Source organism: Merops nubicus, unplaced genomic scaffold (assembly GCF_000691845.1).
Source record: "Merops nubicus isolate BGI_N331 unplaced genomic scaffold, ASM69184v1 scaffold3900, whole genome shotgun sequence".
NCBI lineage: Eukaryota > Metazoa > Chordata > Aves > Coraciiformes > Meropidae > Merops > Merops nubicus.
In genome coordinates this window covers 761-15610 of record NW_008582175.1, presented here as the reverse complement: position 1 = coordinate 15610, position 14850 = coordinate 761, and the positions used below count along the sequence as shown (strand labels likewise).

Here is a 14850-nt window from a genome sequence, read left to right as displayed (position 1 = left end):
CCTCAGCGTGGGCGGAGTCCTTCACCCTGGAGTACGGCCGACAGCACTCGCCAGAGGGAGAGGGTCTCAGGTCAGTGCCGCGGCCACCAGCGCCGCTCAGCGGGTCGCAGCGGGGCACCCTAACGAGCCTCCCCGGGCCGCGGGTCCTTACGCGAGGGACTGCTCTGCCTTCCGCTGCACAAGGAGGAAATCTGCTTCTGCGTGCGGGGGAACGGACGGGATGCATGCTGACCTAGGAGATTAGGCTAAGACATAAAAATTCTTCCTTCTCATTCTGCTTAACTGTACAACCCCTTTCATTTGGGGTCAAATCCCTGGAGATGCTGCACTGTCTACAATCACCCAGAAGTTGCAGGGCTGTGCTGGCCAGGGAAGCAATTGCTGTCCTGCAGCTGCCACGTCCCCGGGCAGGGCAGGGGAGGGCAGCTGAGCTCCACGCGAAGGAGTGGGATGGAGAAGTCTGGCCCACTTTGCTCTGTTTTGTGGTGAACAAGAGAGGAGCTGGCTTGGGGCATAGCAAGGGTGATACAGGTGTCCCAGTAATACTGGTGACCCATCTGCATTGTCTGGATGTGCCAGCAAATGCCTCCCAAAGCCCAGCTCAGCTCAGTGCTGCCCAGCTGTGCAGGCATGCCACGGTGGCCAAAGAGCAGCTTTGAAATCAGGGTTGATGTCTGCTTATACCAGGCCCTCTCTGATTTCCTCTATGCAAAGCCTGTGCTGCCTAAGAGGAGATGGGGTGGAGGGATATAGGCACCACTGAGCTGTGAAACTGTTGGAATGCAGAGAAAATCATGTGGTGCTCTGTATGCCCTCGGGGCTTGGGTTTGTTTCTTTCTTTCTGTTTTAAAAACGGTGACAACAATATTCCAGCAAAATATAGTTGCAAAGAGAAGCTTTAGGAGGTGAGGAGGTGACTTGCCACACAGGACCCTGTGAAAGAGCCTCAACCCAGATGAGTTTATCTTCTTCATCTCCTGCTGATTAGGGTCCTCACCCAAGGGCTAGTTCATGGAAATGCAGCAGAGAGGGAAGAGCTCCACCCCCTGCCGTCAAAGTTAAGCGGCCTAAAGGATTCACAGGTTTCTAGTAGTCAAGTGCAACGGTGATACTCTGTGTGCCTTGCTTCTTACAAAAGTAGGCTAAAAATTGAAACAAAAAAAAAAATCTGCTGTGTTGGAAGACCTCTTTTTTCATGCAGAACCAGCATGCTGCATTAATGCGATCAAGAAGAGGTCTTGCCCGACTCTCCTATCTCTCAGCCATCCATGACCTGCTCTGTTTCACACATGTTTCATGAGGCCATCACGTCCCTGTCAAGCTGCCAAAGTTGCTGATGGTCAGGGATATGTAGCTGCTCACAAAACTTGTGCTGTGTGTTTGCCCTCAAGTTTCTTTGCTGTTAATTGGAATTACCTCTTTTTCTTAAAACTGAACCAGAAAGTGTGCTGGTTTCTGTCATCTGTGAGCAAGGCGTCAATAACACCAAGCAGTTTGCTTGCCTGGTGATAACTGTGGCAAAAAGCTGCCAGAACGGACCTGTTCCCTTTCACAAGTGACCTTGTGCAAAATCTAATGTTTATAATTATACTGAGTCACATCTGACTTTTTGGCCTTCCTGTGGGCAGAAACTGTCCCTTTGCTGTGATAAGTGTGAAAAATTCCCACAGGACAAAAATCACAAATTTTCTCAGAATTGCTGTTGTTTAAATTTCTGTATTTGTACAAGGGCTCTGACCTCTTTTTGCAATGTCAAAGACCATTTTTTATCACTTATTTTCCCTCAAAGCAATGTCCCTCTTAACTTTTCAAAAGCAAGCCCTTGAGTTTAACTTGGAAAGCTTCTGTGATGGCACAAGATGTTACAGTGATAGAGAATTTGTTGGTTTTTTTTTTAAGATTTGTGTTTATTTTTTTTTTCATAAAGCCAAAGGAAGAAGAGTCTGCTGGTAGATGGAGCACACTCCCTGTACTGCTCCCATCCAAGACCCCTAAGGTGCAAGTTAGGACTAGAAATCTATTCCTTACGTAACTGATGATGTAGAGAGAAGCTGCTGCCCAGAAGTACCTGTAGGGACCTGAAGTGTTCTGTGTCCAGTACCTGTACCAGGTGGAATTAAACTGTGTCTTTATGCATGCCCAACATTTAAGCCATGAAATGCTGTAGTTTCTTCTGCTTGCTTTCCTTGAAAGCTTGGAGTTTATCCTTCACAGGTTTCCTGAGCAACACTCATCTTAGGGGCCAGCCAAATATGGAGCCCTTTGACAGACAAGCTGTTCCTCTCGTGCTTGCAGCAGCCCTGTAGCTGAGTGATTTCCCACTCTCTGGGTGGATGTTCAAACGTGTTTCTCAGCAACCCTGTGAAGTTCATACTGCTGCTGCTGGGGGCACAGTGTAAAAGCAGAGGTCAGGGAAGGCCATCCAAGGGAAGTCCTGGACAAAACAGTGTGGTTGCCTCCCACAAGGCTGCTTTTGCAGATGTCATTCTGGGACCTCACCCAGGGCACGGGACACTGCCATGGGAGCAGGCAGGGAGAAATACCCCCTGGAGATGAGTGTGGAACCCCTGGTCTGGGCCAGCCCTCTGCAGCCTTCAGCATGTCACAGAATGACATGTGAGGTTGAGGTTGGAGTGGACCTTTGGAAGTCACCTTGTCCAACACTCCTGCTCAAGCAAGGCCACCTAGAGCCAGCTGCCCAGGCAGCTTTTGAGTATCTCCAGGGAGGTCCTTAGAGACGTTCTGGAGTAGTCCCAGCTCCTGAGGAAGAGAATTTGAAGCACTCATTAAATCATTACAAAGTTTCCTTCTAAATACCATTAAAAAGAAAATAAATCTATGTTTTCATCTCTTGGTTATCCCTCCTTGCCAGATTGTCACCTGAGGCATGTGGTTTCATGTAAAATCATCTGAAGTTTTTGGCAACCTGGCCTGCTGCTGTGGTTTTAACACTCCTTTCCAGGTTGATTATTTTTGCAGAATCTTTGTGAGGCTTTGAAATGTTTCTTTCAGTTTCCAGAGCTCTGCTATTTTTTCACTGTTCAGCGTCTTTGTGTGGAGAAGTCAATGGAGCTGTGGGTGGAAGATGGAAAACTGCAAGAAATGCAGTCCAGGGATTAGGTGTGTGGGCTGTTCAGATGGAAACCATGTATCACATCATGAGAAATCTGTAAGACTCTGGGAGGCAGAAATTAGTACAGTGTGCAGTGAGATTGTAAAAGTGGAAGTGACTATCATTCTCTCCACCAATCCAAGGCCAGCACTGATAGTGACTGAAATCTTCCATCTACTTATAGTGCAGGTCTAATGCTGGAAAAAGGATAGCAAGCCTCCCTCCTTTTGCGTCGTCCGTGTAAGTGTCCTGCCAGCTCAGGAAACAAGGTGTGGAAAAGAGGGAATGTTCCTCCCTACTGGCTGTGCTGGGCTTGCCATTGCAGCAGTGAGGACCATTGCAGGTGATTCTTTGGGAGGGAGGAGAGGAAGCATGCAGCACAGCTGGGAGCGAACCCAGAGCTCTTTGTTCTTTATTTTCAGCTTCAAGAGCTTTTTTTTTCTGCTCATGGTGCATCCCTTCTGTGTGCTTCTACATGTATCCTGAGAAGCTTGCATACTTTCAGCTCTAACTCCACGTTGCTGGTACCAGCACAGGTCTGGAGGTGCAGTTTCAGTGGGATCTTGGGGGTGGAAATGACAGTTATGGCACAGAGGGTGTTCTGAATCACTGTGAGGCATATAATTTGCTGTGTTCATGCTATATTAAAAAACATCATCTAGATGTTGTTTCTTTGAAATAAATGAGGATGCTAATGGGAGAAACATGCATCAAAACACAGCATCAGATTTACCTAAAACCAGGCAAAAGGCAACTGCTACTATAATACTCTTTGGAAATTTAAACGTGAAGAAATATGTAACTCCTTTCTGTTCTGCTTTGGATAGCACATACCTGAAATTTGGAACATGGATTTTGAGAATTAAAGATTTCTCCTATAAAAAGAGAGATTAAGAGGAGATACATAAATATTTAACTTCATATTTTTCTTGAATTTCCATGTACTGATTTTTATGTCATGATAACAAGACATTGTGGGGACATCTCCTAATTTATTTGGAAGGATACTGACTTAAATGGCATTTCCAGAAGAAAGATCTATCATATTATTACTCAGGAAGAGTATAGAGATTTAGTTAAGTCATGTAGAAAAAATATTAGGGAGGCAAAAGCTCAGCTAGAACTCAGCCTGGCCACCACTGTAAGGAATAATAAAAAGCAATTTACAAATATATTAACGACAAAAAAAGGACCACGGAGAATCTCCAAACTTTGTTGGATGCAAGAAGAAACATTTTTACCAAGGATGAGGAAAAGGGTGAGGTACTTAATGACTTCTTTGCCGCAGTCTTTAATAGTCAGTCCAATTATCCTCATGGTATTCAGTACTCTGAGCTGGAAGAAAGGGACAGAGATCAGAGTAATCCCCTCATAATCCAGAAAACAGCAGTGAAGGACCTGCTAAGCCAATTGGACAGCCACAAGTCTATGGGGCCAGATGAGATCTGCCTGAGAGTGCTGAGGGAGCTGGCAGAGGAACTTGCCCAACCTCTCTCCATTACTTGCCAGCAGCCCTGGTTAACAGGGGAGGTCCCAGATGACTGGAGACTCACCAGTGTGACACTCATCTACAAGATGGGCAGGAAGGAGGATCCAGGGAACTACAGGCCTGTCAGCCTGACCTCGGTACTGGGGAAGATCATGGAATGGTTCATCTTGGGGGAGATCACATGGCAAGTGCAGGACAACAGGGGGATCAGGTGCAGCCAACATGGTTCATGAAAGGCAAGTCTTGTTTAACCAGCCTGATCTCCTTCTTCTTCTGAAGGAAGGAAGATCTTATCTTCCTTCACCTTCTGAGTGGTGTCCCTCAGGGCTCAGTTTTGGGGCCGGTCTTATTTTATGTCTTTATCAGTGACCTGCATGAGGTGATTGGGTGCACTCTCAGTAAATTTGCAGATGACACGAAATTAAGTGGGAGTGTCGATCTGCTGGAGGGTAGGAAGGCTCTGCAGAGGGATCTGGACAGGCTGGGGCAATGGGCTGAGGTCAGTTGGATGAGGTTTAACAAGGCCAAGTGCCAGGTCCTGCTCTTGGGTCACAACAACCCCAGGCAGCGCTCCAAGCTTGGGGAGGAGTGGCTGGAGAGCTGCCTGGAGGAAAAGGACCTTGGGGTGTTGGTGGACAGCCAACTGGACATGAGCCAGCAGTGAGCCCAGGTGGCCAAGGAGGCCAATGGCATCCTGGCCTGGATCAGAAGGTAGGGAGGTGATCATGCCCCTGGACTCGGCACTGGTGAGACCACACCTTGAGCACTGTGTCCAGTTTTGGGCACCACAGGATAAGAAGGGCACTGAGGTGCTGGAGTGGGTCCGGGGAAGGGCTACGAGGCTGGTGAGAGGGCTGGAGAACATGCCTTATGAGGAGTGTCTGAGGGAACTGGATGGAGTTGTTTAGTCTGGAGGAGACTGAGAGGAGACCTTATTGCTCTCCACAAAGGAGGTTGTGGTGAGGCTGGTGTTGGTTTCTTCTCCCAAGTTACTGATGATAGGATAAGAGGAAATGGCCTCAAGCTGGGCCAGAGACAGTTTTGACGGGATATTAGGAAGAATTTCTTCACTGAGAGAGTGGCCAAGCATAGAATGGGCTGCCCAGGGAGGTGGTAAAGTCATCATCCCTGGAGGTGTTCAAAAACTGAGTAGATGTAGCACTTGGTTATGGTCTAGTGGTTAGGGAAGTGTTGGGAGGAAGGTTGGACTTGATGATCCTAGAGGTCCTTTCCAGCTATAGTGATTCTATGATGCTATACATGGCATCACTGTGTTTAAGACAAGTTGATCAACATGTTTTCACAAACAGCTTACAACAAATAGCTCGGCATAGCATTCCTTCATCTCACTTGTAACTATTGGCTTAAAACTTCTTTCTGGTGGCCTGTATTTCAGATTCACATCAAAGATGTCAGGATGGTGCTTTTAAGGAGCACGTTGGGTGAGACTTGTCTAGGAAACATGGACAAATTTCTCCAAAGGTGTCATGCCCACTTCTTTTCCCCTGCCTCTTCTTGCATCCCAGTTTTCCTTTCTCTCACTTCTTTTTTTATTTGCTTCCTTGCTCAGTTCCCATCCTGTATTTTTCTTCAACTCATCTTCCCTTTCTCTCTTGTCTCCTATATTGAGATGAGCCTTCTCTCCTTTTCAAGTCTAAAAATCTCGGTTTCTCATCAGCCAACGCATCAGATTGCACACCTTTCCTGAACTTTCAGTAAGAACCAACCAGCCAGCCACACTCCCAGTGCCTTGCTGAAATGCTCTCATGATCAGGGCTTTAGTTAGTCATGGAGGTACAACAAAGTGTGCAATTGCTGCCATGTTTGGGCATCCCACTTTTGTTTGCTGCATCAGTTCCAGCACAAATGTAACATGTTTCCCAAAGGTGGCATGGCCCCACACTGATCACTCAAGAACCTCAAACTCTCTGAAATTCTTTCAGATTGAAAAAATGTATCACAGGAGAACCCAGTTCTTTTCCTGAATGTTTTCCATTGCTTTTACTGGCAGTTCTCAGTCCAAAATACTTGTTACAGACTAATAAGGATGATGCACCAGTCTTCCCCCAGGATGCCTTCATCCTAGACACAGAGTTCTATGTGTGTAGAATTTGGTGCGTGTAGGGCTGTGGGATTTTACCTTCATGTGATAAATGCAGCAGAAGCAGGCATGCGAAAAATCCTGGTAAGCACTGATTATTCTTCAGGTTGTAGTGCTCTCTGGTGGGGCATATGCGCAAAAACAGGCACTACAAATGAATAGCAACAATCCGATCCGGCTGCTGACTTCCCTGCCTTACCTCCTCTGGGGTCACAGTAATTAGTGCTGGAAAAGGTAATTTGTTTAATCTGGCTTCCCATGGAGACATTAGCTGCAGGAGTGAGACCGTCTGTCCTGGGCTCTGCTCTCAAACCTGAGGTGGAAGGGGAAGTGCTTTGCATGCTCTCCAAAGGCACATCTTCTGTTCACGAATTTAAATACTTGCCTTGAAGATACCTATAAGCGCGTCTGGGAGGAAATGATCGACTTTGTACAGATAAACAGTATTTACCTGCAGGCATATCATGCAGTTGACATATACTGCATGGCTTTGCTGTTGTCATATGAGGCAAAAATGAGAAAAGCAGGATCCAGTGTATGGTAATTTGTTAAGCCAATCTTTCATAATGCTGATAACATAGAAAATAAAATTGGCATCTTTCTAGCCAGCCAAAGGACTTTCACTGGCACTTCAGAGCTACTGTGAAGCAGATTCAGTGGGTGCTGACTCTTGCTTTCTGGCAGCGTGTCAAGGCACCAGCAGTTGAGGACGTGAGGGCTGGAGCTTTTGAGCCACCACAAAGGGGAGACTTAGTCAAAGCAGGGCACTGTGCAAAGGCAGTTTCGCCGCTGCTTCCTCTTGCAAAACCAGCCTGTTAGAGTGCACAGCACTGTGAGGGAGATGATAGAGCCAAGACTTTGTTGAGCAACAATTTATGAGCAAGGAGTTCATAATAGGTGTGTGGTTTCTATGCAGTCTCAGCTAGGAGTGTCCATTCTTTTGGATCTGGAGCAAGTGCCACAGCACAGCAAGTGTATTCGCTGTCATGCAACTCAAGTCATGAAAAAGGATTTTTCTTCTTCAGAAAACTCTTCAGTTTGAAAAGCAGACTTTTCACAGGAGGCAAATGAGAATTTGATTCTGTGCTGCTTGAATTTCATGTGATAACTTACGGTGCAAAATGGACATAAAGTGAGCATTGCACTAAATGACTACACTGAGTATGACTGTGGTATGGGAACAAGGGCCTGAAAATTTGCTAGACAGAGTAAGGAGGATCCCTCAACTAAAATGCCAAAGCTCCTTCATAAGCCATTTGTTTTTGGAAAACAGTGTTTGCCTGTCCAATGTGGATTTTCTCTATGGTGCCTGTTTCAGTAGTCAACAATATTGTTAGGTAGCTTGGCTCTTTGATAAGTTAGTCTTTCTTGGTTTGGATATGTGCATACATTTTCATATATGAAAATCTTCAAAACTTGCAGATCTTTTACTGGTATAAAGAGACCTGAACTGAAAGTATCCCTGGAGCCCAATGTGAACTATTTCTTCTATTTGAAGGCTGTCAACCCATTTGGGACAAGTGAGCAAAGTGAAGCAGCTCTCATCTCAACAAAAGGTAGATCATAATTTTTTGATGTCAAAACAATGGGGTGGAGGGACAAAGCAGGCAGAGATGGCATTTGCCTCTGAAATCATGCCTGAAATTTCCCATATAAGAGTAAGCAATTCATTGAGATAAAAGGGACCATATTTTATGTGCTTAAAGTTAGCACAATCAGGGACTACTTCATTTGAAGTTTGTATATTTATGTCAATGTAAAACTGATGTAACCTCAGGTGCAAAAATGTTGAATTCTGTCAGAGGTATGTAACGATGAGATATTCTTCAAGGGTCTCAGTTTGTTTGAGTTTGGCAGAGCACATTCTGATAAAAGATGCCATGACCTTAAAAAAAACCCTCACAAATTAAAAACTTAATGGCTTGGGTTTCAGGGATGAGGAAGCCTGCGGAGCTGTTTTAAAATGTAATGAATTACTTAAATTTAAGGTTTCCAGATAAATTATGTTACATCATGTATGGTTCTTCCAAACCAGCCTCAAAATTCAAATTTGCTATTTAGAGAAAGTGAGTGATCGAAAATTATTATATACCGAAGGCTTCTTTATCACCTAGTTACATTTCTGAATATTAGACTGCCATCCCAATTGGGCACAGCTTGGAAGACTCCCTGTATTTGCACCCAGTTCTCTGTCACTCCTGCCTCCCAGCAGACACAGCTTGGAAGACTCCCTGTATTTGCACCCAGTTCTCTGTCACTCCTGCCTCCCAGCAGACATCTCTGTCCAGCTAAGATGGCAGTAACTGTTGCTTAAAATTTTATGATTCATCTTGTGTTAAGGATGCCAGCCTCTCAGAACTGGTCTTTCTTTGTCATGAATTGTACCAGGAACTCGATTTCACCTGCTGAGCGACACAGCCCATCCCGCTTTGCAAATCTCCTCCAATGCAACAGTGATCAGCCTTCCCGAGAAAACCAAATTCACTGGGTGAGTAGCAGCATGACGTGCATGACCACCCTAGGGGGTTCAGCGTCGGTTCCTTGGTCTTCTTTTCCCCTAAAGGTAGCTTTCATACGGCAACCAACTAACGTTGTAGAAGAACTGAATCGTTTCAGTCATGCAGCCTCTGGACTTCGATGTGATTGGTCCCTCTTTCAAGCACTGCAATATTTCAATAAAGCCAGCAGCAGGACTGATTTTGGTGCTGGGAAGAGTTCAGTGTCACCCTGAGGTGACTTTGACCAAAAAGTCAAAGGCAGTGGTACCTACTGGGATGGCTGGGTTTGCCTTCTGCCTATGGTCACCGCTTAACTCTTCAGAGCACTTCAGTCTCAAAGCAATTTGTTGCTGCCCCAAGAAGGACAAGATTTGTGGGCTTACTTTTTAATATATTGTGGCTAGAAGTAATGCATCTTCCATACATTGTTCCTCTACTGAGGACATTATTGGTAACGTTTTTCCAAAGTATCTGTGGTGTTGGAGAACCAGGAAGCACTCCTGGGTTATGTTTGGAACGGTACCAGGCTAGATCCCTTCACTGCAAACATGAGTTTTCTTTGATACGTTGATACCAGTGTGATCAGAAAGCACATGTCCACTTGTTGTTGTTGTGCCATACTGATATGGCTGCTTAAAAGGTAATGAGCTATTACTGGTTTAAGCACTTTTTTTTACTATCACAGTTGAATGCACAAGATGTTTGTCACTGCATCTACTTAGAACAGCTATACTTTCTAGTTTGAACAAGCCTTCTAAATTTAAGGTCCATTTTTTACTGCCAAAGTCACCTTTTCCACTTTTCAGTGGCTTCATATAATTCTGAGTAAACTTGCATGGTTTTCACTCCTTAATGTGAGCCCATCTCAGTGAAAAGATGAAATGACTCTCAGCAACAACATTAAAATCTTTGATAAAACTCTGCAGACAGAAGAACAGAGTGTAATCTGTTATTAATTTTAGATCCTGCTGCATGATGTGCCGATAAGAAATTTCACAACATGGTTGGTATACCATCACGCTCATTTTACTGTATGCATCTTCCACAAACAGGGTTCCTTCAGTCCTGGGTGAACTGCTGCCTGCTCAGGGACGTCATTACTGGGAAATCATTGTTTCTGCCTGCAGCAGCTACAGGATTGGGATTTGCTACGAGGCAATATCGCAGGGCAATGTCCTGGGGCTAAGTGATACCTCCTGGTGCATGCAGTGCTGTCCTACACAAACCAGGTAAAGCTGAGTCAGTCTAGTTGCATGGGAAGTTACTTGTTCTTCACGTATAAAAAAAGCTGGCCAGCTTCAAGAATCACAAGAGTAGAAAAGATCTGTCTGCTTTCTCTCTGCAAATTTGAGTAATAAGAAAAGGAAAACTATAAAAGAGCTTTAGACCTCCTCTTAGTTAAAAAAAAAAAATCTTATAAAGTACCTTAAAATATAAAATTAATCCCAAACAGACCAGTTTACCATCCTTTGCCCAGCCAGTGAATAAAAGTTAAGAAGAAATTTGCCATAGCCTTGTCATTCCAGGCTTATATCCTGAACTGCTTCATAAAATCCCAGCAAATGTATTTATTTCCATAAATGCAGCCTTTTTAGAACCTCTCTCCATCTGCAGGAGGTATCAAGTCTACATAAGTAATGCCTTCTCCTGCTGCATCCTTCACAGTGACAGGCACACACCTGTGACAGTGACAGAACTGCAGGGTGCTGGGGTAGTCTTCAGTAGTCCAGTGCCAGGCTGCTTGGAGGTTTGTAAGGCATAACCCTGTTAATGATGTAAAGATGCTCTTGATCTACACAAGTGTACTTTTTTTTAAGTATGAAATCCCATAGATGGCAGGAACATAACGAGTTAACTGAAATATCTGAGATGCAAAGGTTTTTGCCAAAGCAGAGCTTGTGCTTGAATACCCTCAAAGACACGTAATAAGAAAGATCTAGATGACTGTGGTTACAGAAAGCCAACTTTTACCCTAGGAGCCCAAAGATGCCAAGTGAAAGGGCTAATCAGCATGCCAGGCAGGGCTTTGAAGCAATGCCGCATTTGCTTTGCTTACATACTGAGCAAATTCTGATGCCACGTGGCACTCTGCTGTGTGTGGCCACCTGTTAATAGGTGGGAATTAAGCTAGTAGATTATTTCTGGTAAATAGCCATAGGAAGGCTTACTGTATTCTGGTTTCCCTTTCCCACAGCTTTCTTTACAGATTTCTTCACACCGGTGTGATGAGCGATGTCCACGTGACAGAACACCCAGCCAGGATTGGCATCCTGTTGGATTACAGCGGCGGCAGACTGCTGTTCCTCAATGCAGAGAGGAGACTGGTGCTGTTCACCATCAGGCACAAATTCACTGGCGCTGCCTACCCGGCCTTTGCCCTGGAGAATGCTGGAGCGCTCACCCTGCGCACGGGCATGGAGCTGCCGGCGTTTGTGAAGCAGAGCTAGTCCCCTGCTTCACACTGCCAGGAAAACTGACACCTACAGCATCGGGGGACGGGGAGAGGAAGGGAAATGTCAGGGAGGGGTGTCTACTCTTTGATGAATGCCACGCACACAGCTGCCCACCACACCGTCAGTCACTGTAGTTAGTGCTCAGCCATATAGTCACCTTGAGCCTAGAGAGAAAATCCACTCCTTCCAGTAGAGTGCACACGTAGTGATATACACAGAAGTACTTTTGAGGGGAAAAATGTTTTGTTAGGTATGAAAGTTAAGGGGGGGGGAAGAAACGTACTTCCCCTGTGAAAGTAATAGCAGTGCTAGCTGTCTTAAGTTGATGATGGGCCTGTGTATAAAATAAATACATCTCTCACTGCAATACGTGAAAGCCATCATTTCGTCATTTCGTCATTTGCCAGGACAGCTGGAGCCAAAATCCAAAATGATATGTTTGAAAAATGTGGAAAAACTTCAACAAGTGGACCATTCTGCAGAATAATGTATTTGTGTTATGACTTGCCAACTCTGTTTTTTAAATGCACAGATTAAGAAAACTTGGAAATTTAGAAATGTGCATGTTTCCAAAATAAGTCCTAATCTTCATATCAATCATGTAAAGTTTGAGTATGCAACATTTACCTACCCTGCTCACAACGGACTAACAGACATCTACCTGACTCTGTCAGTAAATGTCTGTGCCTGTAAACAGGTACTTGTGAAACAGGTATGAGGAAACTTGGTGGTAGAGGTTATAGTCTTCCTTGGTTTTCATCCTCAGTTTGTTGGCTAGGTGGTTTTGATGGTGAAGAGAAGGTTGCCACCAAGGACATTACAGAAGAGTCAGATTGCTGGCAACCTTCTTGTGGGTCACCCCTTTTCCATCCCTGCTTTTTTCCTTTGCACTCATTTGGAATTCCTAATTTTAGGCCTGTGGACACTTAGCTGCATCTGTCCTGCTCTGTCCTGTTTTCTACACTAGCGCCAGCATCACATGAGTGAGGCACGATGTTCCAAGGCTGCCAAAATAGGCAGGCAAAAAATGGCTGGTTCCAGAAAAGGAACAGGGTAATTATTTTCTCCTTTGGCTTTTTCAGACCGTTTTTCCAAGCCCTTCACACATTGGTGGTATGGATCTCTTCTCACCTGTCCCAAGAGCTGAATACATGAGTGCGAGTGGTGCCAAACTCCAGTGAATGCTGGGGGGAAATCAATCTTAAGGCAGGCAGGCAATGCTTTTCATCCTATGCCTTCTCCGGGGATTTCTGCCGCAGGGGACTACACTGTCAGACTCATTTCTGAGCTCAGCTGGAGAGCTGTACTGCCTGAAGTAAAGCAGATTTCAGGAATCTAACTGAGGGGGTTTGCTTCTGAAGAGAAAGCTTAAATGAGTTACAGGGAGGCTTCTGGCTTTTATGCTCGGAGGAGGTGCCTGCTGCTGCTGTTTTATTTATGATTTAACACCACCTAGGCACATGCTTGGTGCCTTAGCTTGCTGTATGCTTGGTGTCCTAGAGGAGCCATACTCTGCACTGTCATAGCAGGCTTGGGCAGCATGGCTGAGGCAAGATAAACAAGATTCTGTGACCATTTATTTTAAGCCAGAACTTTTTTTTTTTCTCATTTCAACTAAAGAGTGACAGTTCAGTGAGAGAGGGGAATGAAAAAGAAAAAGCAAGGTAGTTAGTGCAGTGTTGGCTGAAGTGAATATTTTGCAGAGGTGAGGAGGACAGTGATAAAAAGGTGCAAGACAAACTGGGAAGGAAAGACAGAAAGGGTTTTAAACATGACATTATAAAGGGCTGAGGAGGAGACTGGAAACTCACACAGAGATGGTGGTAGAGAGTCAGGTCAGTGGTGTCAGCAGACTGCGTTCCTCAGGCTCCTGCAGGCAGTAAGCTTGCCAGAGGTCTCGCTATCTCCAGAATTTAATGTTGCACTTTGAACTAAGCCGAAAAATCCCAGCACTGGGTGTTTTTACTTGCATTCTCATGCTGATGGCAACTGTCTCAAATGTGGGTTTGCTTCATGGACACAAACGTGATGTATTGCCAGTGAGAAGGAGAGCAAAAAGACTTGTAATTATTTGAGTGTTTTTTTTCCATGAAGGCAAGAAGCAATTGCCTTGTTGAAGGCAATGGCATATTAGTAAATAGCGTCTTAGCAATGCGTTGCTAAATCCACAGTACACTGATACTGTGATATACGTGTGAAATATGAATTCTATTAGCCCTGCAAGGTTTTGATAGGTATGTAAAGATGGATTTCAGAATAACATGCAGTTACGATCTTTTTGAATCATCCTCATTTTAAAATAATTAATAGGAACTCTGCCGTGTTGAGGTTTACAATGGCTTTGGAAAATCACATTCTGTGGTGGAATAATGCTTACGTTACTCTCATTTTGTTGATGGATTTACTAGCTGTCAAGAAGCACAATATGCTCAGAGAGTCACACAACTAGCCAGGAAGCAAGAGCATCTCTTCTGCTTCCACCCATGTGCTGCAGAAGACAGACTGAACTAGAAAAGTGCCTTCATTTTTCATCTTGAGTTTGTCCAATTTTCTGCTGTAGTGGAAAGTAAAATTTGCTGACCAGAGACCATTCTGAGGCACAGTACCTACAGGAGTATAGTCTGGAAAGAAATGGAACAGATGTCCACCCCAGATCTTGCAATAATCTTGTCACCAGTTAAAAAAACGCATAATTTCAAGTGCAGTTCCACTCTGAAAAATATCTGTGCCCAAATGACACCTTTTTCAGGAGTCATATTACAGAGACACTGTATCTCTAATATATACCCTTCCCAACCCTGAAGAAACAATGCTGCAAGCAGAGATGGAAATCACCCATAGCACAGTTAATGCAGTGGTCAGCAGAATTTCAACCTGTCAGACCATTACTACACTACTAAGAAGTGAGAGATGGAGTGCTGGACCCCAGACACAACATGTACAGGAGAGAATTGGCTTCTCCTGTGCAAGCAAGAGGCTGGTGTGGCCTTTAATGCTGGGAATGGCAAAAGGAGACCTTTATCTGAGCCTCACTTTATATAGGACTGCCTTCTCAGGCTGTAAAAGTCTGTCTCATACAACTTCATGAGCCCAGCTCAGGGGCATGGTACATATGTAGTCCCATGTTCCACAGTTCTTATTTTCAAATTCACCATGAAGAGGAGAACTACCATTTAAAGTAAAATTAACAGGGATTA

General features: G+C 44.7%; 1 protein-coding gene across 1 annotated transcript in view; it reads left to right on the top strand.

The window, feature by feature from the left end:
• CMYA5 (cardiomyopathy associated 5) overlaps window positions 1-11647 on the top strand; it is a 45999-nt gene extending 34352 nt beyond the window's left edge. Inside the window, 5 exon segments of the mRNA XM_008936837.1 lie at window positions 1-70; window positions 8125-8258; window positions 9091-9190; window positions 10253-10429; window positions 11395-11647. The exon segment at window positions 1-70 is cut by the window's left edge and continues 4 nt beyond it. Coding sequence (XP_008935085.1) covers window positions 1-70; window positions 8125-8258; window positions 9091-9190; window positions 10253-10429; window positions 11395-11647 — 734 coding nt within the window.
• Window positions 11648-14850: the final 3203 nt, after the last annotated feature.